Source organism: Apis mellifera, linkage group LG2, assembly GCF_003254395.2.
Source record: "Apis mellifera strain DH4 linkage group LG2, Amel_HAv3.1, whole genome shotgun sequence".
Lineage (NCBI taxonomy): Eukaryota > Metazoa > Arthropoda > Insecta > Hymenoptera > Apidae > Apis > Apis mellifera.
The window spans coordinates 14,063,892-14,091,558 of NC_037639.1; the positions used below are offsets into that span (position 1 = coordinate 14,063,892).

Below are 27,667 nucleotides of genomic sequence, written 5' to 3' on the forward strand. Positions count from 1 at the left end.
TAGGAAGTTTACACCTCGCGAGATTCGTTTCGCTCGAACTTTCGTCGAAAATGGTGTTCTCCTTTTCTTTTCTGTTCTTTTTTCTCTTTAAATTCAAATAAAATTCAATACGATTTTTGTAATTTTTTTGGCGCAATACTTCTGAAATCTGAAGATCGATCGATAATATTCGAAAAAGAATCGACGCAAATTCGAGGTAAAAGTCTCGCGTTGGTATTGAAATGTATATAGCTGTTCTTGGTATTCTTACAACTGTGCCAATCATTGTTTCTTTCCTCCCGATATCGATGTACACGTATAATAATAAGGGCTGCCAACCCGCTGCGGTGATTGCGGTTACCATCTCTAAACTAAACTAAACAGATTCTCGCTGTTGTACAGAATTATTATTAGCTTGAAATTCGTTCGACCGTTTAATTGTCGCGCACGAGATAGAACGATATATAGATATCTTTCATCTTGGAGAATATTAGGCGAGACAAAAGAAAAAATGGTCATCCTCGAACGATGCATAAAATGTGTGTCTATCCTCGAAATTGAACGTGCTATTCCTTTTATTGTAAATCGTCTCTGTTATTTTGTAGTGTAAATAAATAAATACAAATTGTCGTAAAATTCAAATATTCTTTCCTCCTTTCCTACATTCAATTTCAGAATTCTCCTGCCATTTTTTTTCCTCCTTATTCCTATTATATAATCGAATACAAATATAAATGAATATCGACACCATTATATTTCATCGGTATTTGATTCACGATTCGATTGGTTAAAAGTAAAACTTAGCAAAAATATTCGAAAACTTTATCAAACGTCTTTATGCGTCTTTGATAAACGCTTCATCAAAGCGGAATATTTGGCAAATATAACTATCCTGAAAATATCGTAGTATCATTGAATACCACGCCATTATCGCGTTTATATTATTCTTCAATCAAAATTTTCCTTCTCACGAACGATTGTCCTCGTAGGCCCACTTTAATAATCCTCTTCCTCTCTTTTTTCCTTTTTTTTCATTTTTTCTTTTCACAACGCTACGAATCCTCGCTGCTCGTCAATTCGGTCGACAAAGTATCCTCCTTCGTAGATTCTGTGGCTTCCTCGAGGACGAAAATTTCGTCCTCGCAGGAAGCCCACCGGTGTAGCTAGGGTGGCGATATCAACAGCGGTTGCTCCTCGGGCAAACCGACGTAAACTGGATCCCCTACTCGCACGATGCCATCAGAATTCCTCAGTCCAAGGTGAATTCCCAGTACGGGACTCTCGCCGACCAACGGGCGGATAATTGGATCCATTATTTGTCTGTAACTGTGGAAAATCGTTGTGATTGAAACGTTGTAAGTACAATACTTGCAATAATGTTAAGAATTTCGTGACAAATGAAAACAAAGTTAGGATATCATTGAAAGATCGGTGAACCTTTTCAGAGTTTTCAACGGCTCCGCTTTTGGATTCTTCGTTCCCGTCTCCGGATCCACAGTGGTAAAGATACATCTGGTGCATGGCATGACGGTTTTGAAGATCACGTCGCCGATCTTCACCCAGCCCCAGGTATCCTCTTCGTAAGCGGACGCACCTTTGATCACGAAATTGGGACGAAATTGTTCAGGGTTGACTGGCTTCTCCAATCGGGTGTTCAGGTCGGTCACCGACGCTTCGTTTATCAAGCAGTAGCTGGTAGCATCTGGATACGCGCCCTGTATCATTGTTTAGATTATGATGTATTTTCAATTCAATTGTCAGTTCAATTAATTATAATATTCGATCGACGAAACTTACAGTGTCGTCCGGCGTCAGCAACCACTGCCTGTTGCTCTTCCTGATCTCTCTCGTTGGATAATCCAATGGATAATACACCAATCTGAATCCGGTATCTTCCTGGAGAAGAAATCGGGACAACCATCTGGCGGCCTCCTCGCCGCAATCACGGGTGAACACCGGTTGGCCCCAAACTGCTACGCGAAACCCTTTCCCTTGGATTCGAGACAAATCGATGGACAAGGATATCATTCCAGGCGCCGAGAGCGTGAGAATCGTTCCGGAAACTTTAGGTATCACCTTCGAATCATAGTAAATTTCACTTTTTCATTTGATTCCTGCTTTGAATTTAAGAACGAGAATGATTCGCAAAACAGAAATGCCAAAAGTTTCGAATATATTCAATATTTTGAAAAACGGCGTTAGAATCAGAGCGGAGAGAAAAGGCTGGAAAAGAAAGGCGATACTCAAATTAATTACTCGCGTCCAATTCCTTCGACGATTAATTTTTCCTCCAATTTTCACGACGATAAAACAGCTCGTTAATCCCGATTACAAAAGTTCCGTGCTTCCTAAATCGATTGTCCGAGCAGTAAAGGAAGCTCAAACCAAATTGATGGTGTTCAAGATTGTGTAAACGAGGAGGGTTAACGATTCGTGAAGAATACGCGAGTTCGAGATAGAAAAATATGGTGCGTGATTATCGATCCATCTTTATAATCCATTCACCGGCTTTCGCAACGCAATTCTTTTCCTCTTTCTTCTATAAAAAGATTCTGCTTCTATTCGCGAGCGATAGTCAGATTATAATCTATGATAACTCACGTTATCATTTGCTACGATGGTTAAAAATAATTGCATCGTTTTCATCGCGTGCTAGATAACAATCATTCGTTCTCTAAAAATCCATTTAATCTTTCTCTCTTTCTTCTATCAAACTATCCTTTCGAAGGGAAACTCGATACTTTTCCCCCAAAGAATTGCTCTTTCTCTTACCTGCACCATTTTTGGATTCTGCCTGCCAGTGACGAAGTGCCCGTTCAAGTCGATCACCATCAGCGTGCGATCCCTCAGCCAGCCAGATTTCAGGCCGAGCTTCGTGCACTCCATCGTGTTCATTCGAACCGGGCCAAGCGATTTGACCGGATACACGACCAGGTCGCTCAACTCGCCGACCTTCCGCCATCGCGAGGGTGGCTTCTCCTTCTGCCTCTTCGACCACCACCACCACCAAAGGAAGACGACCACGGTTCCGGCGCCGACCACGGCCGCAGACACGTACGTGAGCCGCGTTCTGTCTGTTCCACGAAACGTTCACCGATTAATTATCTACGGTCAAGTGACCATGCAAAACGATTCCGTTGTGAAATTGTTCTCGTGCCTCCTTGGCCACGATCCAACGTTCGGATAACAACGTTGATAAAGCAGCGTTGCCGGCACGGATTTGAATTTAAAGCTAGATAGATTTTGTTCCTTACCATCTGAAATTGTTGCAATATCAAATTAGACGATTTCTAGATTTTTCTCTATTTCTCTTCATAGGATCTTATGTATTATTAATGTTACATCTTATTAATTCTAAGAGAATGTTCCGGAGAATGTGTGGGGAATGCAGCAAGTTATTTGCGGGGAAAAACAAATATCAGGAATAATATTATCCCGAGGATATTCTCATTTCTGATGTAGTATCTTTGATTGCTAAATTTGTATCGGAACGTGAGATCTTTTTGCAGCTATGTAAAATCCATCCAATAAATAGGCGTCGATAATAAGTGCTGTCAGACTTTTTTCAAGCGATATATGGAATCCGATTGGATCGAATTGCAAATCGTTTGAGATTAATTCAATTAATTCACGTGAAGGTATCTTTTTTTCAATGGAATCTTCAATCACGTTCTATACTTGCATCTTATATTAGATTTAAAAAAATTGGCGATACAAATTGAACAACGATGCGCATGACGCGATTAACGGTATTCGAACGAATAGAATGCCAGCAGGAAATAAATGAAATATAGATTGAAATTCGAGGTGACATCCATTCGTCCGTGAGAAAATTGGAACGGAACGTAACGGAATATCACGATTGACCAGGAGTACGTGTTGTATAATTTGTCTACAATATTGAAAAAAAAAAAAAAATCTTACAAAGGTCTTTTGAAAATGAATACACGAAGAATGTGCTTCTATTTTTCTTCTTATTCTTGATCATCGAGAAATAAAATTAAAGGATCAATATTTCGCGTCGAATATTAATTTAAGAATAACACGAAGAGTATACAATATATCGAGATTACTTTTGATTTGTGATAATAATGTGAAGTGTATTAAATAACATATACTCTCGTTTATCTGTATATCTTATACACATATAATGATACACATTTAACGATTAAATCTTCTTTAACTCGATCGGATCATCTTTTATGCAATTGTTATATAATTTATGGAATCTATATATATCGTGGATATATTTCGTATCGATTTGCTGTTTTCAAGTATTTCGTACGAGGCATGAAAATCGTGCAGGGAGACAACGGACCCTGAAATCAATACCAAGGGCGTTGCTTCCCAACGTACAACTGAATATAGAAATATATAACGGCGATTTTAAGTTTTGAAGATTGAATGTTATTAACGCTTTCTGAAAGAAATTACATCATTCAATTCGTGCAAATATTTGCACGATGAAGATATAAGCTTATCTATCGTAGATATGAGAACTATACTTAGATAGTCTGCATTAAGAAACCAAAACAGAATAATAAATCATAAAAAAATTTCGATCACAAAATAACAAAATAACAATGTAAAAAAATTTTTCCCTTTATGTCGTATATATCGTGGCTTTTATTCTTTTTGATATATAGTCTACAATTATAAATATACTATAATTAAATATCCACAATTTTAGCTAATTAAATTTAAATAAATTAAAAAAAAATGTAACAAATTGAATTTATCTCAATACATTTTTGGCATAATAAAATCAATATCTGTGAAAGATTCTAAGGCTCGTCAGAATTAAATTATTAGTGCATAATAAATTATGACTAAAAACATATTAAAAATTATGACATAAAACAATTTACTTATGAATAATATATTTACCCATTATCATTGCCAATATTGCAGGAGTTCACAGAAGGAAGGGTAGACAGGCGACAATCGTTGATAACAATCACGAGAGATCCAAAGATGGTCTCTACCAGTCGACGACGTACTGGTACTGAAAGTACTGAAACTGACTAGATTTCAGTATGCACGCACTTGTGTCTCTTTCTCGCATCAAAAACACCGTTATGCCGTTATATATCCACGCTTACTCCTTTGCTTCCTCTCTTCCTCATTGTAGTAAGAACATCGGTGCACTGATCACCACGCGACCACGTGTGACTGTGCGCAGTTGAGAAAATTAGAAAACTAGCACATTTATTATTGACATGCGCCTCTTGGACCAATCACGCGCCGTTTTCAAGCCTTCTGAACATTTGCACTCCACCATATTTTGGAGCGAAATTCAAACTAGATGTAAAAAAGATAAAAAAAATAATAAAAAATATTAGGGAAATCCTAATCAAATTTATAATGAGATAACTATGTTTTGAAGTAATTTCTTTATATAAATCTTTTTATTGGTTGTAATTGTTCGTAGAAATAAAAATTTATACGAAAGTGCGAATTATGAATTATAAATAAGAGAAAAGTTAAGTTTCTAAAACGTATGTAGAATAATGTAAATAATATGAATAATATAAGAGATTTCTTTCATTTTTTTAAGCGCTTTTTTAACAAATTAATTAGAAAACATATTTTAAAAAAGTAAATGTTTTAAAATATACTGTTAAATTTCTAAATTTAAAAGCATTTCTAATTTTCTTAAACATTTTTAAGCATAATATTAAATTATTTAAACTAATAATTTATAAACAGATAAAAAAATCAATGAAGTTTTTTAAAATACCCGCCACAAGTAGCGCGCATGCTAGCAGACCAATACATTTTTAGTAGTAATCAACTGTCATGTGTCACAGATAGACTTTGACGTTGTTGATGCATCATAGAACAGTTCATATGAGTTAATTGTTCGTTCATCAATTGCTGTTGCTCATAAATACTAGTTTAAAAGTGAGAACAATAGTTACTTCAAGGCTAATATTGAAAAAGTGCACGATCGTATTTCTGTTCGCGCTATCCAAGTGATCGAGGTAGGTCACGAAAATAAACAATTGTTGATTTTGTCAATTTCAAATGTTGGTCATTGTAAAGTTATCTTATTTTTAATGCATCCCAATGGCATCTTTTGAATATAAATGTTGTTTATAAAAAATTTATAAAGAACTTTTACAAAGAAGGAACTTTTTTTATAGGTTAGAAATTATGACGTCTTATTTTGGAAACATAGAATTGATATTTTTTATTGTTTTCTTTTTGAAAATTTCATAATTTTTGATTTTCTGAAAATTTTAATACTTTTTTTTTATATATTATACATATCTTGTATAAATCGATATAGCAAAGTCTTCTGTAAACTGTAATGTTTTCAGTATTACTCAGCATGATAACAGATAAGAAAAGTCTGTTCTTAAAAAAACAAAAGCAAATTTATCATTTTTTCGTGAAATTTTTGTGGATAAAAGACTTAATATTCATTAATGTTTAAAAGTAAAGAGATTATAAATTAAGATTAATATTTATTTCTCGTTTCAGTATTCATCATGCCAATTTTATATAGCGTGGTGGCTCGAGGAACAACAATATTAGCAAAATATGCTTCGTGTACTGGAAACTTTGATGAAGTAACAGAGAACATTCTAACAAAAATTCCACCTCAAAATGACAAACTTACGTATTCACAAGGACAGTATTTATTTCATTATATCTGTGAAAATAACATTATTTATATGTGTACCACAGATGCTGTAAGTAATCAAAGATATATATATATATATATATATATATATACATATATATGCCCATTAAAAAGATATTTATCATATAATTCATCGGTTACTGCTTTTATTTCATAGGATTTCCAAAGATCCAGAGCATTTTTGTATCTTGCAGAAATGAAAGGAAGATTTTTAGCTGCTTATGGTCAAGATGCGCAAACTGCAGTTCCGTATGCAATGAATACAGATTTTGCCAGAACTTTAGCCAGTACGATGGTAAGAAAAATAAATACATTTTAAATTACATTTATACATTTTTAAATTACAATAAAATATATTTTGCTATATATATATATATATATATATATATATATATATATATATATATTTTTCTTTTTATTTAGAAACATTACAACGAATCCAATCAAGAAATCGATGTATTAGCTAATGCTCTCGGCGATCTGGACGAATTAAAGGACATAATGAGCAAAAATATTGATAATGTTGCGATGCGAGGAGAACGGTTAGAATTACTTGTAAACAAGACTGAAAATTTAACTGCCAACGTAAGTTGTTAAAATTTAAAAGTTGTAAAACTTATAATTCTCACGAATGCGAATAAATAATCATTTCGCGTATTTTTAGTCGGTTACCTTTAGGAAAACAAGTAGGAATTTGGCACGCTCCTTATTTTGGAAAAATGTTAAAATCTACGTTATAGTTGCTGCCATTTTAATTGTGAGTAGTAAATGCAAATCAACCGAATGTAATATATTTTTTCAAATGCAAATAATTTTATAAATCCCGTAGGTTGTCGTATACGTTATTGTATCAATATCTTGTGGAGGTTTGGCATGGCCAAAATGCGTTGGAAATTAATTTATTTTTGTAATATTCAAACACAAAAATTGTGTCTTTAAATTGTGATAAGAATTTAATCGAAGCCAATTTGCGAAAAAATACACGTACAATGTATATTTTACTTTCTAATTTATACTAAGTTGAAAAGAAACTAAACAAATATCGTTTAATTCTACGGCTTTACAACAAGATAAAAGTTATGTAAAAAAAATAATATTAGAAAATGTATAAATATAAATATGTAATCCTTCTAATATTTTTATTATCTTACCGAAAAAGTATAAACACCGTCGATATTTCTCGAATGACAAATGTAATTTTAACATCACATCTACGAATAAACTCTGTAAAAAAAAAATAAAAAAAAAAAATAAATAAAAATAAATAACTGGAAAAAGAAATAAATAAAACAATACTAGTATTTATTGCGTTTTTCCGAAGTTATACTCGATGGTGCAACAAGTGAAGGTCACGCGCATCACTCGTATTTCTACCATTATATAAGCTTATTACGTTCAACTTGAGATTAAATCATCGAATGTGGGGAATATTTCATTTTTACTCCCAACGAAATTACACGAAAATTTATCGAATATTCAGTCTGTTTCACACCATTGAACGCATTACGTTTTTTCCACGCGGGAGTCGGGAAACAGCGCACTCGGTGTACTGTTTTTCCACTGTCGAGTTCTAGCGCATGCTCCAATACATATTTATTTCTCCAATGTGACTAGCGCGAACAAACCCCTGCGCATATTCGATTCAATCTCTCGACCCTTAAAATTTCCATTTAAAATCGTTTTGAACACTTTCGAATTACAAACTAACAAAAAAAAAAAAAATCCCAAAAAGTTGCGCGTTCCTAAAAATACACGCTTTATCGATAGAAACATGCAATAAAATCTTTACCCGCAATCGTATCGACGTCCTATTTAAACGTGAATATCGAAGGCAAGCAACAAACAAATCCAAGAGTACAGATAAAATTCCTGAAGGTTATCACGCTAGATTCGATCCATCGTCGAGCGACTCCCTCGGAGTAGATACGGTACTGGGAGCGTAGCTGGAAGGATGTCGGCGGCGTGGGACGGGTGGCGGCGTCGCAGGCGCTGTGATCGCGACGCCCGGGCCATCGCAGCAGCCCGGCAGCTCTGGCAGCAGGATGTCGATGGCTCGCGTGGCGCGCCCTTCGGGGGGTGCCAAAGAGTGTCGTCTCGGTTGCTGGTCTCGGCGCAACGATTGATCGCAGCAACGCTTCGCCCCTGAACCCGCGCTTCGAAAACACTTTCGATCGCAAGGTCGCATCAACAAGTTCCATTCCGTTTTTGTTGATTTCTCTAGGCCGGTCGTTTCTCTCTTCCCTTCGAGTACGAGATTACGAATACATATATATATATATACATATAATTCAAGTTAGAAGGGAAACAAACGGGTTCGAAAGCACGCGCGACGAAAAGCGGACGCGTGGTGAATCGCGTGTCACGCCGGTTTCCTCGATTCCCGGCCATCCATTTCCCTTTCGATCGCCGTTCGGTTTGGTGACAGTGGTGTGGGTGGTTTCGTGCGGTTCGAAATAGTTCTCGCGGCCGGCCATGGAACCGCGGAGGTTCCGGATAGCGGAGGCTAGCTGACGGGTCCGGATTGACGCCGATCGGATGTCCGCGCGGGAGGATAGGAGGAGGCAGTGCAAGCCGGTGGATGAAAGTGAAAACGAAACGGACCGCGACACGGGGGGATGAACGAACGTGGAGAACGTCCGATCGTGTCAGACACAGAGCCCGTAAGTGGATTTTCTCTCGTGTGTACACACACACTCCCTCTCTCTCTCTCTATCTATCTTTCTCTCTCTCTCTTCTGTTTTTATTTCACGTTCAATGAGGTGACGTGATACGATTCTTCTCTTTTCCAAGTAAACGAGTTGTGTAATACTCGGGAATAATAAGGAAAATATAAACGGAATGGAGATTCGTAAAGTTGTTGGAATAATCGAATCGGATAAATAGATCGGAACAGTTGCGTTTTCGCGTCAGATTGATTGGATCGGCACGCACGACCTAATTAAATTTATTTCGAGAGCAGCAGTTTTCCGTGTTCGGTAGGGCGGAAAGGCAGGCTGAAAGTGGCGAATCGGTTGCGTGCATCCCCCGTTTTCGTGGCACGCGTTAGATAAAGCAACGAAACGGGCAGCTATCGACGCAAAAAGCCAATGAACTGCCGCCGAGCATGAACGCGGATGGAAATACCTGCCTTTCCCGGCACGCGATACAAGTGACGGAAAATCGTTGCTGCGAAACGATCACTGGGAAACGCGCCACTTACCTCGTCCGATCTTTTTCCAAATTTCTCCACTCGTTTATCATTCCGCGCTCGAACGAAAGAGGAATTTTTCCCGCGCGATTCGCAAGAAGAGAGAGGAATTAAGGAAGAGAGAGGAAAAAAGGAGAGAAAGAAAGCACGAGTTTCCTACGAGCTATTTCCCGAGCTCCCCCAATATTGCAGAAAAATACTGCGTGCAGCATCGTCTTACCCCACCGTTATCTTCTCCCATGGCCCGTAGTAACGCCGTGACGCGCATGGGGAGCCGTTTGATGGAGAAATATTGGACGCCACGCGCTGTGGCCATAAAACGTTCCAAGATACGAGAGGGTCCTGCGAGGCATGGCGTTCCAAGCCCGATCCTGAACAGGAAGAATGTTCATTGACGTTCAGGCACACGGGATCCCGGCGGCGAAGTGGCGTCTCACTGGCCCGCGACTCGATCGCGCACGGAAATACAAATGTTCCCTCAAGGTACGCTCAACTTTCGATCCTCCCCTTTTCGACTCCCTTTGTAGACTTCAATCCGCTTCCACAGACAACGAATGGAAAACTCTCGCTTTTATTGTCGCCTCGTATATCAATAAATAGGAAAATTGTACAATTGCGACGAGTACACGTGGCTAATCGCAACAGAGAGTCTCTCTGGAGATTGCGTGTCAGAGGATTAGACGTGGGTCCAAGAATAAAAAGTATCGTGGAGTTTCTCTGGCCAATATCTCTTACTACTACGTCAACTCTGCTCGCAGTAGTCGAACCGCTCTCCCTTTACGTCTCTCTCGAGGCGAAGCAAGCCCTTAGAAATACGTGTATATATATACATACACGAGTCGCTCTATTTTTCGAGGCTGGTCTCTCGATCGAGTGGAACTTAATTAGAAGAGGGGAGGGGGAAGAAAGCTCGTTGGCGAGAACGAGATTTTTCCACTGGCCGTTCGAACGACGACGTTACCGCGAGACCGACTTCTAGTTTTAATTAAAGTCAGCCAGTCGGAGTCGCGGCTAAGGCAATTAAGTCGAAGACAAACGGAGGAGGCCCCCATTGAATTTCCTAGCTCTCGTAATTAGTTTCGACGTAACTGAATCCAGTTATCGGGGCGGCCGGTAATCACGCCTATCCCACCACCACCCTCCTCCGTATCGACGATCGAGATTTCCAAGGCCACCAAGAATCGATCGAAAGGAGGAGAGAAGTTTGGATTCGATTTGGAAAGGGCACGCGAAAACTCCAAATATCTCTCTATCTCTCCGCTCGTCGAACAACAGGGGACGATTCTCTTTTCATTGGGCGAGCGATGCTTCGTTGCATGTCCCCGAATCGCGCGGGCGAAAGTAGCAAAAGTAGGGGATGACGGGGTGAAATTTTAATTCGCGCGGACGTTTGATATTCAGAGATCCGGGCTCCGTATTCACGGACTCACGTACGACCACTCACGCCGTGGCCCTTCTTCTCTCTCGCATTTTTTGTTTCGCGCCAACGACGAACAAACTCTTGTTCTCTCGCGTGGCCGCTCCGCGCGAGCGACGGAGAACGGTGGGAAGCGAGGGAGAGATAGAGACGGAGGAAAAAGCGCGGGAAGGGCGAGAGTTGATGGAACGAGAGACGACGATCCGTCATTCAAGGACGATTCTTTCAGGCTGCAAACTCGGTGGATTGTGTGTGCAGGGCCACCCTCTTTAGAATTCCCCGTCCGTGGAGCAAGAAGCTCGTAAAAGACAAAGGGGGTTGGTGGTAGCGCACCAGGGTGGAGAGAAGGCGCCGAGGCCTAGGGGAGGAACGGAGGAAGGGAGGCAGGAAGAGGCGAGGAAGGAAAGGAAATAAGAAAGATGGGAGAGAGCTCGCCGGATCTCAGCCTCCGGCTCCGGCGGGGCAGCTCCGACTCCAGGGATTCCTTCTACATGGATTTTGCTCAGGTATCATCGATATCCAGATAGCCTCGCTCGATAGATAATCCTAGACAGAAGATAGGCGTAGGAAAAGGAAAAATTTATAACGCGCCTTTTTTTTTCTCCTTTCCCGATCTTTTCGAGCGATCGAGGAAAGGCAGAGATTGTGCGCTTTGTGCACACGACTCTGGCAAAGTAGCGAAATCTATGCAGACTATTTCGTGAAAGAACACGTTTTATAATTACATTTCGAAAAAAAAGAGAGGAGAGGAGACGAACAAAAATAATGATGCAACGATTGACACGGACAGGGCATCGACTCGGACATCGAGGAGGTGGCCCGTCCAGGGGACAACTCGGACCCGATGATGGAGAACCATTTGGGAGAGGAGAACGGGAACGAGCTGCCGCCTATAGAGGACATTACCACGATCCCGGAGGAAGCCTCGGAGGAGTTGCGCGAGGAGGAGGAAGCCGCGGCGATGGAGGCCGCGTTGCGAACACCCGAGGGCCCAATAATTAACACGGAAGCGGAGAAACCACCCCCGCCCCAACTCTCCACGCTCGCCCCCCAAGAGTGAGTATGAACATTTCTCTCTCTCTCCATCCGCGATATATAATTTCACCCGTGGATGAAATCTCCAACTTCCGTTTTAATTGCGATTCCGTGTTTTTTCTTTCTTTTTTCTTTTTTTTTTTCCCTCTCTTTTCGATCCTTTCGAAATCCCTCTTTTCACTCGTTAGGCGAGATCCCGACTTGTCCACTAAAGGGAATCCTCCTTCCCCCTACCTTCGGCGCTCGAGGTTGCCGTTCGCGGTTGCGAATCGAGGAGGGTGTGGAATTGGCTTAGAATTTTATTAGTAGATTTAATATTAATTAATCTAATTCTAATAATAGTTCCAAATTCTATTAGTATTCATTGAATAAAGATATTATTAGAATTTATTATTAAGATAAAAATGGTAATTAGTAGATAGATAAATCAATGGTATTTAAAATTCATAAAAAAAATAAGTAATAGTATAAAATTAATTATACATGAATATTTTATCAAAATATTTCTTTTATCAGACATATTACTATATTTTTAGATATAATATATTTTATATTAATTTTTAAATGCAATTTAAATGTTATTTATTTATTAACTAATATCCAAATTTATTAATTTAATTAATACTATAAAATTCAAAATTTTATGTGCTTGAACACTAAAATAAATTTATAAAATTTAATAAATTTATAATAAAATTATATAAAAATTATTAATTTATCAACAGAGTATGAACCTGTTAGCTTTATTTAGCTTATTATATAAATTTTTGTTTTATAAATTAAAAATTGTTTTTTTTTGTTTTATTTATAAATTAAATTAATTATTTTTATATTGAAAATATAATGTTTTTTTTTAAACTATATAAATAATAAAAAATTAAAAAGAAATATAGATTTTTAAATCTAAAGTTAAAGTTAGAAGCTTTATTTTGTTAATATTTCTTTTTTTTATATAATTTTATTTTAAAAATTATATTTTTTTATTTATTAGATTAAAATTAATTTAAATTTATTTTTTATTTGATAAGTTTTTTATTTAAATTTTGTTAATTGATTTATTTTAAGAATTTATTTTGTTTTTTAATTAAATTAGTTTTTTAATTAAATTAATTTTTTAATTAAATTAGTTTTTTAATTAAATTAGTTTTTTAATTAAATTATTTTTTTAATTAAATTAGTTTTTCGTAACCCAAAAAAAAAAAAAAAAAAAAGGTAAAGAAGAGCGAACCGTTCTGGTAAATATTAGTACACGGCTCGTAAGCAGGTGTTTCCTCGAGTGAAAGTAACATTTTCGAGGGGGCAGAGGTATAAAGGTCATTTTAAGGTCACTTTTTTCCTCCTAATTGAACATCGATATTCGCTTTGTTCAAGTTAAGACACGTTGCGTGATACACGTACATCCGGTGAAAGAGGGAGAGAAGATTCAAACGAAACGAATTGTTGAATTTATTTTTTTCTTCTTCTTCTTCTTCTTCTTTCTTTTCGTCGCACAAACGACGTTGGTACTTGTGCGAAACGAAAAGAACGTACGTACGTACTTGTTGTGCCTTGCGCAGCATTCAGACGAGAGAGGAACATCGTTAAAACGCGCTGTGAAAACATCTTCACTCGAAAGATCCGTGAGGAATGACCGAGCGACGATTAACGTCGATCTCTTCTCTTAAATGTCTTCCATTCTCTTCGGGCTTTCCGCCGTATTCTCTGTCATTAACGTGATTCCGCGTTACGCGTCTCGCACGGAGCAGTTTCCTACGGATTTCATAAGAATCTCGAAAGGAGAGAGAGAGAGAAAAAAATGGTCGGTTGAGTAAACGAAATCTCGACTCGTCGGACGAAAGAAAATAACGGAGGAAGAAAATATTTCTCGGATCGTTGTTCTCCGGATGATAATTATAACTGCAGAACTCGTAAAAAACGACGATTCTTTCTCTTCAACAAATTTGATTGCTCGAAATCGACGATTTTACGAATATTTTTCCTATTATTCGATAATGAAATCGAATCTTCATATCGACGAAGAAACTTTTGAAACTTTTACAGATACGGTCGGCCCATTATTTCTCGCTTTGCAGTAATGTTCGTAATGTAACGTGACGGTAGCGAATTACCGTTCCCCCTAAACGGCCACGTTTCTCCTCGCCCCTTCGTTCGAACGAGCACCACCGTTCCACAGCCACGGAACATTAGTCACTGTCCACGATTAACGCGCGCATCCCTCGTGCATCGAATGGGGAAGCGGGTGACGGGCGGTTGTTGTACACACGTACGTCCACCGATTGAACTTGATCGTGAAAAATCGCGTCGCGAGCGTCTCCATTTTGCCCCATCAATTTCTACTCGAGGCGGGCGGGCGGGCGGCCGGAAGCGCAATTACGAACTACACGTTCCCAACCCGAGAGAACGATGATCGGCCACGCTGGGACGACGCTACTGTATCCGTGCGCTTCGGTGGCCAAAGTCGTTCGACGAGCGGTGCTCGACTTCGAAACGAAACCGAGCGAGCCTTTGATCAAAGCGAAACACTGACCCCAATCCGCGAAATTGCCGCTCACCGACGGATTTAATTCTCGTCGCGCGGAGAGAACAGCCCAAACCTCAAAGGCGTATCTCGGCTCCGACCAGGGAAACGACGAAGGTTAGTTAATGATCGCGTTGCAAATTATATGCGCCGATTTCCGCTTTCCGACGATTCAGCGTCGATCAATTATTTACACTCGTTCCGATTAATTACCGACACGGGCGGCAATTCCCATCGACCCGCGTGATCCGATGAGTGGGTGGGCGACCTCCATCTCGCGCCCAACTCGATTACTTCCGCCGGATATCGAACGCGAATTCGTGAACGCACGAGCGGCGCCCGAGTTAATATTGACCTGTCACTTCGTTATGACCAACGGACGACCTTCGTTTCCATCCTCTCTCCCTCTCTCCTCCTCCTCATCACGCTCCTCTCTCTCCTTCTTTCCCGTTTCACCGGAACCCCCGGCGAACCGTCCTCTCCTTCGATCCGAACGAGAGCAGGAAGACTGGCCTATTCCGTCGATTTACATGCAGATTTGATCAGGGTACACGCGCACTCAGCGCGCCCGAGTCCTTTGAAGCGCGGACTCGGTCGAGGGAGGGGGAGGAGAAGGTGGAGAGGGAGGAGGAGCGTGGAGCGTCTCCTTCCCCTTTCCGTTTCTTTCCGCGAGGATTATTATCGGCGGAAGTTGGGAGGAGTCCAAGGAGGATCCTCTTGACACGGTCAATCGAAATTGTTACGAAGAGAATCCACGGATAAGCGAGATCCGAGATTTTCCTCGATCAACGCGTTTCTTTCGAACGTTTCCCCGCTCCCTTCCCTTGCCGAGAACTTTGTCGAGCGTTATATAAAATCGTGCGCTCCTTCCGTGGCGAGGGTTACGCCACTGCGAGTCTGATTCGAGTAACGAGCTCGCTATCAAACGTATCCAGAGACGATGGACACGAGTGGGATGGGGAGAGAAAAAGAGGGAGACGACGAGAAGAGAGAGAGTCCGTGGTTGACTCGCGCGACCAAGTGGAGGGCTTTCAGTTTGTGATGCGGGGTCCGAGAGTGGCGTGACACGAGCCGGAGGGCCGTGACTGTGCGTGATCCGGTGTGCCGAGCGACGAGTTCACCAGCCAACATTCCGTCGGGACGGCCGAGGAAACCGCCACCCAAGGTCGCGAACATGCTCATCAAGGAGACCTCCCTCAGGTACCGCGATACTAGTACCACCCCCTCGAGGCTACGAATCGATCCGTTTCCTCTCTCCCTCTCTCTGTCTCCCTGCGTTTCTCGCTTCAGACGACTCGTCCGGAATCCTGAAATCGCGCACGCACACAGACGCGCGACTTCGTCTACGATTTCCGATGGCACGTCCTCGTGCGTTTCGCATGCTTTTCTGGGGGGAAGAGGAGGGGGATGGATTTCGATCGATCGTCGAGACCGAAATGTTTTCCACTTGGAACTTGTTTTGCGGCCTTCCTTATAAACGGGATCATGGACAAAGTAGGGAAATTTCGTCGAGAGAAAAGAAAACGAATAATTTCCTGGTGTATCGAATCAGTTCGTTTTCTCTCTCTTTTTCTTTTTTTTGTTTTTCCAATTCAGAGACGCGAGAAATATAATCTTGAATGCGTTAATCGAGAAAATTAATCGAGGGTTTCCTCGAAAAGAGGAGGGAAAGGGGATGAGAAACGGTTCGGCCAGCGTTTACGTGGCGGAAGTTTGGCGGAGAAACGATTGAAAGGAAGCGTTGGTGGCACGAGTCGGAGCGCGTGAAGGGAACGAACGAACGAACAAACGGATGGGCCAACTAACGAAGGAAGACGCGGAGTAGATTCCTGAGGGATATCCCAAAGGGGTGGCGGAGCGACGACGGCCACCGAAACAAGGGTGAGCCGGTCCCCGAGTCCTCGAGCCACGGATACACTCGTGCCACAATGAGGGAAAGGTACTCAGCCACTGAATCAACCCCTCGGTGCCCTCTTGCCCCACCCCCTCGCCCGCCAACACCCTTCCGCTTCTTCAACACTACGTGATTATTTCAAAAAGCTCGAAGCCAAGAGAGGACGAGCCGTCATCCGTCTCCCTTTCTTCTTCCTCTTCTTCTCTTTCCCGCATTCCCCTCTCTTTCCCTTCCCCCCCCCGCGATGCGTAGAAGGGCGCGCGCTTCTCTCCAAGCGAAAGGGACGAAAACCTATCGCTACCTACTATCGGCCTCGTAGGGGTAGGTCGCTTTGCGTGCAACCTCGTTTTTACCTTCTTAAACGATCGTTTTTTCTTCGAGTATATTTAAACAAAACCCTTCTTCCCAAGTTATTCATCTTTCTATCGCGCGTTCGATGCGATCGGAGTCTACAAACAAATCGAAATCGATCTGGGATACGAAATTGGATATAATTGGAAACGCAATTTGAACACGAGAATAGAGAATTTGACCCGTTTCCACGACCGTTCGCACGGGATAATCGAATTACCCCATTTCTATCGATCATCAAATCCGAATCCGTCCATCTTCGTGCAAATATCGTTCCCTCCTCCCTCCTTTTCCTCCTAAACGAAATATTCCGATCTCCTCCTTCCACCGCGTCTCGGAGAAATTCTTTCTGGCGAGGCTGGAAGGCCTTGGTGGTCGGAGACGAGGCGGTAAATCAAGCTCGCTGGTTTAAATTGAAATTTCGCCCCGCGATACGGGAGGAGGACGGAGCAAATATCGTTGCGACGATGCCGCGACGGTGAAAATAATTTACGTTCCACGCCTCGGCTCGACCACGCCGCGGATAAGTCGGCGCGAATTCCATGGTAACCGAAGGGGGGAGGAGGGAAGGAGGAAGGAGGAAGGAGAGAGGGAGGGAGGGGAGGGGAGGCCGAATCTCGAGGCACGGGCACGTGTGTGAGAAACGGGCTCGGCCGTGTTACGGGAGGAGGGGATTGTTCATTAGATAAACGGCCACTGGTTCGAAAGTCGTCGTCGCGTTAATCGCCGCGTCTACACACGCTCCATGGATCTCTCTCTCTCTCGTTCTTCCTGCAGCCAGTGTCAATGCGACGTGTGTGTCAAACGTTACCGCACCGGGTTGACCTTAAATTAGCCGCGCGAGAGCCATTTGCGAGTTCCCCTTTCGATTCCTCGAAACTTTTAACCGTGTCCGCTTGCGAACGAACGAAATTTCTTTAATCGGTGGTTCACCAGTGTATTTCAATCCAGACTCACTTTATCCTCAGAGACTTAGACTCCAGGTGGGAAGAATCGGGATTTCTTTAAATATACAACTCAACGATGATTCTATTGAACCAGCGACCACTATTGTTTAATTGTTCTTCCGGTTTCCTTCCGTCCCGTTTTTTTCTCTCGGTATTTTAACGAATCGTGAAAGAAAAATGAAAAATCTCGACTCGGGAGGGGTGTGCAATCGAGCGAACGCGAAAAGTCACGCCCCCTTTAATTACTGGAGCTCGCGGCGCGAGAAAGGAGGAAAAGCGGTGGAAAGGAGGAAAAGAAAGAGGGGGAAAAAAAAAAAAATAAAAAAATAAAAATAAAATAAAGCTAGAGAAAGGTGGAGTGGTGCAACGCGAGGTCGGATCCTCGATTTCATTAAGAGCGGGGCGAAAACGGGTCGGAAAATATTTTTCCCCGGCAACGCGCTTAATTACTCGTTCCCCGTGTCCGCGGGGGTCTTTGAGCCTCGAGTAACGATACTCTCTCTCTCTCTCTCCCTCGTCTCCCGTGTCGCGTGGTCTCACAATAGTAGCCTCGAGTGAGAAATTGTCGCGCAAAACTGGCGGCGTGACACGTTTCCCTCCTCTTACTCCCCTCCCTCCCCCCTTCTGAAAACTTTTCTTGCCCATTTGTCGGCGCGGTTTAACGAGTTCCGATTGACGGCGGCGAGTAAAGCGACGAGCCAGTTTCGCGGCGCGGCGAAGTTCGGGGCCAGCGCGCCGCCCGCCTTTCAGACGACGACCTGCCGGTGCTGCCGCTCGGGAAACTCGCTTAAACGAATTACGGGGACAGCCCGCTCGAAAGCGATAAGCTCTAAGAGGCAAACGGCCGTCTCTCGGGATAAATTGCTCTCGACTTGGGCAAATTCGGTTGGGGCAATGAAATGAGAATCGTAGGTGGATGGATGGATGGATGGATGGATGAATGGATGTCGGTTGGATGGGTAAACTGAAAACCGGGGAGAGAAGAGATCGATTCCTTCGTATATTCGGGGAGAGATGAATGGAATTCGTTCGTGTGACGAATTTAACAACTTCTCTATTGTTATATCGGAGAGTTGATTCGCAATCGAGAGAAGTAATTCGAAATTTAAGCACCCTCGAGGGATGAAATGACGGGGGGATGAAATTAGAAAAATCGTTTTATCGAGGATGGCGGGCTAACCAGAGCCTACCCGTAATTATCCACGTAATTGAGCCGCCCGATACCCGATATACCGATCGATCGATCGGTATACAAGGACAGGATAGGAATAATGAGGAAGCACGGTCTGTTCAGCTGGCCAGGATTGCCGGTTGCGCTCCCGTCACCGGCTTCACCGTCTGCGGTAATCGTTTCACCGGAAACGCTGTCTAGACACAGCAGCAGCTCACCCTCCCGCGCTCACCGGCCACCCCAGTTCGCCTTGGCTCTACCATGCTCCTCGCAACCGATCTCGGCCGTCTGCTACCCGGCACCCACCTTCCTCGACGTCTCCGAGGACCGCAAGTGGAAGAAACTCGGATGGTAAGTGTTTTCTCTTTTTCTTTCTCTCTTCCTTTTTCTCTTTCTCTCTCTTTCTTTCTCTTTCGCTCTTCCTTTCGCTCTTCCTTTTTCTCTCTCTCTTTCTCTCTCTTTCGCTCTTCCTTTTGCTCTTCCTTTCGCTCTTCCTTTTTTTCTTTCTCTTCACCGAATCGAGTCGAATCGAGTCGAATCGAATCGAATCGAATCGCGAGGAGAAGCTACACGAGGTGTCGTCGATGACGCGATGCGTCGTTGGACGGAAAAGTTAAACGCGCGCGAGAGAGAGATCGAATCGGGTCATGATGTTCACTTGGTTGAATACGAGCAGCATTGGCGCGCGTGCACCGCGATCGGCTGAAAGATTTCATCTTGGCCGATTATTATTCCCATTCGAAGCGAATTAACGCGAAGGGGGAGAATATATGCAGGCCGCCACGGAAATTTCACGTGATCCTCCGGGTTATCCTGACCAATGTCTGTACCGCAATTACCGGTACTTTATGAATCAAACGCGCACACGCACACGCACACGGTCGAGCACACGATTACCCGTAATTGAGCCAATTCTTACGGGGGTGGGTGTATTTGCGGCCAATGGTATCTCCACTCACGCTTCGTTCCGGGGGCCTCCACGTTCCTTTTTTTTTCTTTTTTTTTTCTCATCATTTTTTTCCAATCGAACGCGAGCGTCTTTCGAGAAAAGAAGGGGAAAAATGAACGTCGTGGAAGATACACGTGTGAGAACAGTAGGAATGACAGGAAATATTAGCATTTAATTTCCCACGAATTGGAGAGAGATCGAACGAGTGAAAAATGGCGACCACCACTCTTTCTCTTTATCTGTCCATCTCTCTCGTTCAACAGTTGACACAACGATTGTTCCGTTTGTTGCACAGCGACGCCCTTGCGTCGACTTTTAGCGCTCTCTACGGGAAGCTGTTGGTCGTAATGGGAATCGCTTTTCCCATGGCCGAAGTAATATCCACCTACATACCGCCGTCGTTCTACGAGGGGTTCTACCTTTACCTCTACTTCGGCAGCATGATCTTCCTCGTCTACATGTACGCCACGTTGCTCCGCGATGGCAAACCGAAGTCAAGTAAGTACGATCGCCACCAATTTTTATTATCTTTGCTTCCTTTTGCACGCGATACATCCCCGAAATATCCCTACTCTTTATATAATTCGAGTTTTGTTAAAAGAAAAAAAAAAGAACTTTGCAATTTTCTTTTAATACTATTTCATAAAGACGATGAAACAATTTTATCGTTTTGGAAACTGAAGGTATTTAACATCTAATCACGATTTCGACGAAACGAATATTTTAATCGTATTGGCAAGCAAATAAGTAATTTTAAAAAAATAAAATTTTGATTGTCTATATCGATAGATGAAATGAAATATAGGTCACGCTGATCCAAACGTCTATAATATTCCAATCTACGAGAATCCTCGTTCCACCTCTATTCCACTTTTCTGCTCGAACTTTAACACCTTTATTGAAAAAAGAAAAAAAACGGTTACGAATAGAGAGAATAGAATCATTCGAAGCATGGAGAGGCGAGGACGGGAAGCTCGGCGAATTAAAATCCCATTAATCTTAACCGATTGTGATAAATTTGCATACGAGAAGAGAAACGAAAGGACGTTTGCGACCTGGACTCGTCGCGTTCGTCGAGCGGCGCCGGCGGCGACAGCGACGCCGCGGACACCACGTGCCCCCACGTGACTACCGTCAGACCGGCCCAACACTACGGCAGTTTTTATCTGAGGATGGGCGCTGTCGCGTTCGGGATCGGCTCCATGATCTACTCGGGCCTCGAGTTCGGCCAATACTTCGAGCTCGAGCAGAACACCAAGTGCCACAACATCATGCTCGCCCTCACGCCGGCCACCAGGATGGCGTTCATCTTCATACAGATGTATTTTATATTTCTCAACAACGAGGTTCGTTCCAATGATCTGTTCTCTACGTCCGTAACGAGGAAGTGGCAGAGGAAAAATATAAATTATGAGCGCTATAAAATCAGTTTACGAGATTCGATATCAATTAAAACGTTTCCTTCGTCGTACGATTATGATTTGCTCGATTTGTTCACCGACAGTGGAAAAAATGTCTCATCGCATATATAAAACATCGATGGATTAACATAGAATCCAGAGAATTCTAACGTGTCGATGCAATATAAAGATTTTGTCATTTCTCGTAATATTAGACTAAACACGATTTGTAACGATGGTTTAATTTATAAATGTAATTTTCTATTCGAGATGTAGTTAAAAACAAGCTAGATACATACGTTAATATTATATCGAAATAGTTTGGAAAAATATTTCATTCTTAAACGATTATCCATGAGAATAATTTTTACGATTCGAATTATAATTCTCAGGATCATGAACAAAGCGAGTCTGAAGTGATATTTCCGTCCCATCACATCAATAGATGTTTCAAAATTTCGGAAAACATTGCGAAGAAGGGACACGATATTCTGCCACGTTCTCGAAAACGTTTCAATTTCTCGAGAAGGGAATCGCGACGATTTTCATGGAGAAAAAAAAAAAAAGAAATGGGGGACGATTAAGCGAAAGCCGCGAGAGGTTGAGATCGGTCTGTAGGTGAAGGGGCTAAAAATAACGTAGCGGCATCGATGATGCGGAGATCTGAAACGTGGCACGTAATGAAAGAGAGCGTCGATGCAAAACGAGAGAGGCAGAAAGGCTAGAAAGGTTAATGAAACGGAAGGGTGAACAACCCTGAAACTAATACTGGAACACGAGTCGTCCGACGACGGACCAACCCTTGCCAGCTTTGCTCTTTGCCCCGCGACAGATGAATATCTCTGCCTCCACTCGACCGCTTTTGATTAAAACTTTCCTCTCGTCGAGAGGATCCTCGATCGAGAATTTCCATCGTTACCTGCCCGTGCCCGTTTCACATCCTCCTCAACCTCTCGATTACGATTCGTATTATTATTATTATTATTAATACCTCTCTGAAGAGGATCGTCGCGATTCTTTTGGCCCCGTTTTCCACTCGCCTCAATCTCGTTCTCTCCTTTCGCCAACAGCAAATGAAAGTTTATCGTCATCGGGTGGTCGCGCGCTTTGGACTGATGCACATGATCGGGACGAATCTGTCGGTCTGGTTGAGCGTCCTTGTACAGGAAACGAAACACGAGATTTTGACGTTCTACAATCCGGAGAACAACTCGTTAAGGATCTCCCACAGATTAGGTAAGAGAGAATATATAATCTACAATTTGTCGAAGAAAAGAAAAAGGAGTTGAAAGTTGAAAGCTTCGACTATTGAAATTGTTGTCATCAAAGGCGCGAAGAGCAATCTCGCTGTGCACAACCACTACCACCACGGGGAACAACACCTGAGGCTTCCAAGGGGGCTCAAAGGGCCCCATCACATGTTCGAGTGTCGAAGAACGAACATAATGGGGTCGTTAGTCCAGGACGCCAGCCCGTTCCTCTTTCCTTGCACGATCGAGTACAGCTTGATCTGCGCCGCGATCCTCTACGTCATGTGGAAGAACATATCCAAGGCCGCCTTCTCCCAGCCCAAGACTCCACCCGGATCCCGCCATCACGCGCACGCTTACAGGTAATTCGTCGAATTTATGAAAAATTAAAAACAGAAAAGAAACGTTCTCCTTCCAAGGATCTTAACTTCCTTCCTTCTCCTCTTTCAGGAAATCGCCCCACCACTACAGCGTGGACTGCGCCCGCGCCCACAAGGGCCTGTTCGTCGGCATCCTGATCCTGGTGCTGACGATCATCTCCCTGATCCTGTTCTTCGTGCTGATATCGCGGCCGGAACTGGTCAGCTTCGCCGTGACCGAGGTGAACGTGTGCGAGTTGACCCTGTACGGGATGTCGACGATGGCGACGCTGATAGGGATGTTCCAGATGAGGAAGCTCCGCTACGACGGGAACAGGAACCTGGAGTTGGACAATATTCTGTTGGTCGCTGCCCAGACGGGGATGTTCATCTACTCGACGTTCACGATAATCGGCGCCCAATTCACCCTCGCCAAGCACACGGTGCTCGTGCTGGTGACGGCCCTCGCGAGCGTGGTGCAGACAACGTTCCAGACAATCTTCATCCTGGACGCGTCCAGGCGGTCCGTGGCAACGGCGAAGCAGATCCGAAGGAAGCCCGGGCGGGAGATCGTCACGTTCCTCCTCGTCACGAATCTGGCCATGTGGGCGATCAACACCCTGGAGAAGTCGAGGGCGGAGTCGCATCCGGTCCAGCTGCACTTCTACGGCCTCTGGGCGTGGACCATCATCACCCACGTCTCGATGCCGTTGGCGATATTCTACAGGTTCCACAGCACCGTTTGCTTGTGCGAGGTCTGGAAAAGAGCGTACAAGGTGAAGCCTACATACATGTGACGTAAGGGGTCGCGTGAGGTCGTGTGCAAGACGGCGGCTGCTCCTCAACGACCGAAAACCCTGCCGGCCAGGCTGGACGCCATCGCGGAAAACGATCCGATTTACTTTATGTAAGAGGGAGAGAGAGAGATGCGAGATTCTCTTTCGCCTCTCTTCGTCGCTCGAGGTTCTTCAAGCTCTGCGAAACTGCGAATATATATATATATATATATATATCGAATATATCGTTCACCAGGCGTTGTTCTATAGATATTGATTCGTGCGACGAGCGATGGACGAGCCTCGAGTTTGAGAAGGAATGGCGGTTTGTTTATTATTATTCTTTTTTCTCGAGAAGTTGCGTTTATTTATATTATTTAGATAATAAATGATTGTACAAGGTTTTATAGTCGTCCTCGCGTCTATGGAGAGAAGAAAAGATCCCAATGCGCGATGTATATACATACACACACACACACACACACACACACACACGCGATACCGCAACGAAGCGTGGAAAAAACTCTTCGAAGAAATGTTTTAAGAGGAGCGAATAAGAGGTTAGAGGAAGGTGGCACGATTAACGACGCACAATTTTTACCGGGATTTAGATAACGTAGACGAGTAGTTCGAATCGTCGAAGCAACGGTTCTTGTTCCTTCGATATCCTCGGGAACAATGATAATTTCTGTTCGATACGTAAGCGTTAAGACGATTTTCTATATCTGATCGAAAATAGCGAGCGAGTGAGTGAGAGAGAGAAAGAGAAAGAGAAAGAGAGAAAGAGAGAGCGAGAGAGAGTGAAAAAGTATGCGTGTACGTAAAGAAAGAGTGTGAAGAGAAAGACGTGTCTTTTCTTTCTTTCTTTCTTTCCTTCTTTCTTTCGTTGATCGTAAAAGTTTGTAAGACTGAAATCTTAAGCAACCTTAAGGACGATGAAGATTGAACCTTAAGAATGACGATGATAGAAGAACGATTCCGTTTCTGATGCGTAAGAATCCAGCAGAGAGAGAGAGAGAGAGAGAGAGAGAGAGAAACCCCTGATCGATCTGTCCTTCGATTAGTTTACTCGGATATACTCTCACGGACTCATCCGTCTTCCACGTAGTACAAAGTTGTACAACTTAACGAGTAAAGAAAAAAATAATAATGATAATAATAATAATATTAATAATAATAATAATAATAATAATAATAATAATAACGTCTCTCGTTGTCCAAAAGTAAATAATTTCAAAAAAGAGAGAAAAGAGAAATCGAGAGAAACAGATTAACGTAAAGATACTTATTCGTCGCCTCGGATAAAATTTTTATTATCGTTTTATTACGTGGACGTTCTCTCGACGTCGTTAAAAAAATCTCTTAATGAATTACTTGGAGAGGGAGGAAAGAGAGCGGATTGGAAGAAACGGAGATAATCCTCGCGAGAAAGTCCAATAACCGTGTTGCAAACGTGCAACGTCTGCTTCTCGCGATTTTCAGCGTGGCAACGTCTCGCTCGATCGATCGATCGTTTCGAGGAAAAGGAAGCCTCTACTAATACTGCGAGTCGAGCGTGCAACCGCCTACTAACGGTTATCCTATATATCTACCAAATCCACATCCGAGTTTACATAGAAATTACAAGAAGGTTTTGGCGCTCGCCAGACGTTGCACGTTGGTCACGAATCTGAATTCGAAATATCGATCGTAGTCGGCGATGAGAGAAAGAAGGGAGGGAGGGAGAGATCGGATTTTAAAAGATGGAACCGAGTCGATGCTTCGTGCGTTGTTTCCAATCGTTTCTTTTTCTTAATAAAAAAAGAAAAAAAAGAACCAAAGATAAATAATAGATTTAGATTCGTTGGAACATTTGTAAACGGAAATGGAGATAACGCAATAGCGTCGTTCTGTAGAAATTCCAAAAATATAATCGAGGAGATATGATATAAATACGAAAACAAAACTGAAAACAAAAACAATGTAGAAAGATGAACGTTCGACTCGAGCAAGGAACAGAGTACAATGGCGATATCATATCATTAAGCCTTAATCCGTCGAGTGTGCTGTCCAAACTTCGAATACGATTAAAGAGGAAGAACGAGAGAAGAAGAGAGGGGGGAAAAAGGAATACGAAGGGAGATGAAAGAGAGATCGACGCCGATAATATTCTCGAGAGAGTAATAAGCCGAGCGTGTTCGATCAATCGAATCCGTTCGACAACGGACAGTCGTTTAAGCATGTGGAAGACATCGAACGAGGATCTAAACGATCCGTGGAGAGCGTGAAATCGAATCGAATCGCGTCTAATCGATCGGCAATACTATTGTTCTGCGAGTGTACGAGTATGCGAGTATGCGTGTACGATTGTTTTTCTGTTGTGCGTGTTGCGTGCGGCGAATATGCGTCCTCTTGGGAACAACTCGGTGAAGAATGGTCGAGAGAGAAAGAGAGAGAGAAAGAGAGAAAGAGAGAGAGAGAGAGAGGAAAAAGGGAAACGGAAGAGCGTCGATGGCGTAAAAGGTTCGGTAGCGACATTTTTTTTTTTAGTTTCTAGTTAAACGCGCGTGTTTCTCGCGATAGGCGCTTTTTATTTTTTCCTCGTCGATAACGATCGCGTTATCGCGACCGATATTATCAACGGAAATCCAAAGTTTTGCATAGTTGAACCGGTTGATTCTTTTGTAAATTCTACTGATGTGAGGCGGGTTGTACATAGGCTGGGTTAAGGAGGGAAACCGTAAGAAGGGAATAAGTGTAAGAAGGGAAAAAAAGGGAAAAAAGAAAAAAAAAAAAAAGAAAATGGATCCTCTCGATGTTTAGAGCTAGTTGTGTCGACATGTTTCTTCCTATATTATATATAATATATACACATATATATACAAATATAAATATATTTATTATTGCGTTGTTCTATTATAATATTTATTGTATTATCAGATATAGGATTTACGCGCGACACGTTACGTTTATTGATCGGGGCTCGTGTCGAGATTCATCATTCCACCGCGTTTTTCTCCCTTTTCAAACGCTGTACTTTCTCTTTTCTTACTTCTTCTTCTTCTTCCTCTTCAAGTTGCCATTTAATCGAACGAATTAAAAAAATATAGCTTTCGATCCGTTTTTCGATTTCCCTGCTCGCAATTTCCCTCGTTTTGACACCGCGATTAAACGGCGATCTCGGCACGAGTTTTAACCGAAATCGAGGCGAAACACGAAACGGAAAAAAAGAAAAAAGAAAAAAAAGAGAAAAGAAGAAAAAAAGGGAAAAAAAAAGAAGAAAAAAAGAAAGAAAACGGAGATAAGTCACGATGTGCGCAATTCGAGCAAGGGTGAACGGGGTAAACGACGAATATACCCTTCTATGTCACGTCTCTAAACTGTACTTTTTCTATGTCCGCATACTCTAGTTCCTACGCAATGTTTGTACTCTTATACCCTTTGTACTATTTGTACCTTACGAATTGCAATACACTCGTCCGCAATAATAACCTGGTTTCGTTCTTTGCAAACCGAGCATTTGTCGTAGCGGGCTACGAAAAAAAAACGAAAAAAAAAAAAAAGAAAAAACTATCCGTCCCCGTTTCCCAAATATCCACCCACTCCGAATAATGAATCCGGAAAACCTATTTCCCCGCATGCATCTGTAAGGAGCAATAAGAAAAATTACTCGGAATATGCAATATCCATATCACTTCCTTTCGACGGAAGCTTCCTTTCCCCCGATAGAAAGACAAGTTCCATCTCTAGAAGTTTGTCAACAGAGCGCACATAGGCACGGGCGGATACGGGGAGTCACGAGGCCG

At 42.5% G+C, this 27,667-nt stretch overlaps 3 protein-coding genes across 7 annotated transcripts; 2 read left to right on the forward strand and 1 right to left on the reverse strand.

Annotated features, from left to right (window-relative positions):
* Positions 1-77: 77 nt before the first annotated feature.
* LOC724919 (mitochondrial amidoxime reducing component 2) lies at positions 78-5,280 on the reverse strand. The gene is made up of 5 exons (XM_026438947.1): positions 4,867-5,280; positions 2,752-3,053; positions 1,777-2,055; positions 1,417-1,694; positions 78-1,305 (listed from the first exon to the last, which is right to left on the reverse strand). Exons 1-5 carry the CDS (start codon positions 4,874-4,876, stop codon positions 1,143-1,145), a joined length of 1,032 nt encoding a protein of 343 aa, XP_026294732.1. The 5' UTR covers positions 4,877-5,280; the 3' UTR covers positions 78-1,142.
* A 481-nt stretch (positions 5,281-5,761) lies between these two features.
* Vamp7 (vesicle-associated membrane protein 7) lies at positions 5,762-7,918 on the forward strand. The gene is made up of 6 exons (NM_001242527.1): positions 5,762-5,963; positions 6,466-6,677; positions 6,786-6,923; positions 7,052-7,213; positions 7,293-7,385; positions 7,458-7,918. Exons 2-6 carry the CDS (start codon positions 6,474-6,476, stop codon positions 7,524-7,526), a joined length of 666 nt encoding a protein of 221 aa, NP_001229456.1. The 5' UTR covers positions 5,762-5,963; positions 6,466-6,473; the 3' UTR covers positions 7,527-7,918.
* Positions 7,919-8,447: 529 nt separating this feature from the next.
* Positions 8,448-27,352, forward strand: LOC410820 (proton channel OtopLc). 5 transcript variants are annotated; one of them, XM_016910704.2, is made up of 10 exons: positions 8,448-9,288; positions 10,008-10,298; positions 11,462-11,738; positions 12,023-12,288; positions 19,272-19,499; positions 20,393-20,595; positions 21,127-21,443; positions 22,568-22,733; positions 22,827-23,109; positions 23,198-27,352. In XM_016910704.2, exons 3-10 carry the CDS (start codon positions 11,652-11,654, stop codon positions 23,901-23,903), a joined length of 2,256 nt encoding a protein of 751 aa, XP_016766193.1. In that variant the 5' UTR covers positions 8,448-9,288; positions 10,008-10,298; positions 11,462-11,651; the 3' UTR covers positions 23,904-27,352. The 5 variants fall into 5 exon arrangements, with proteins under 5 accessions (XP_016766193.1, XP_016766194.1, XP_016766195.1 ...); XM_016910705.2 differs by having other exon boundaries at positions 11,491-11,738; XM_016910706.2 differs by having other exon boundaries at positions 10,066-10,298.
* The last annotated feature ends 315 nt before the right edge of the window (positions 27,353-27,667 follow it).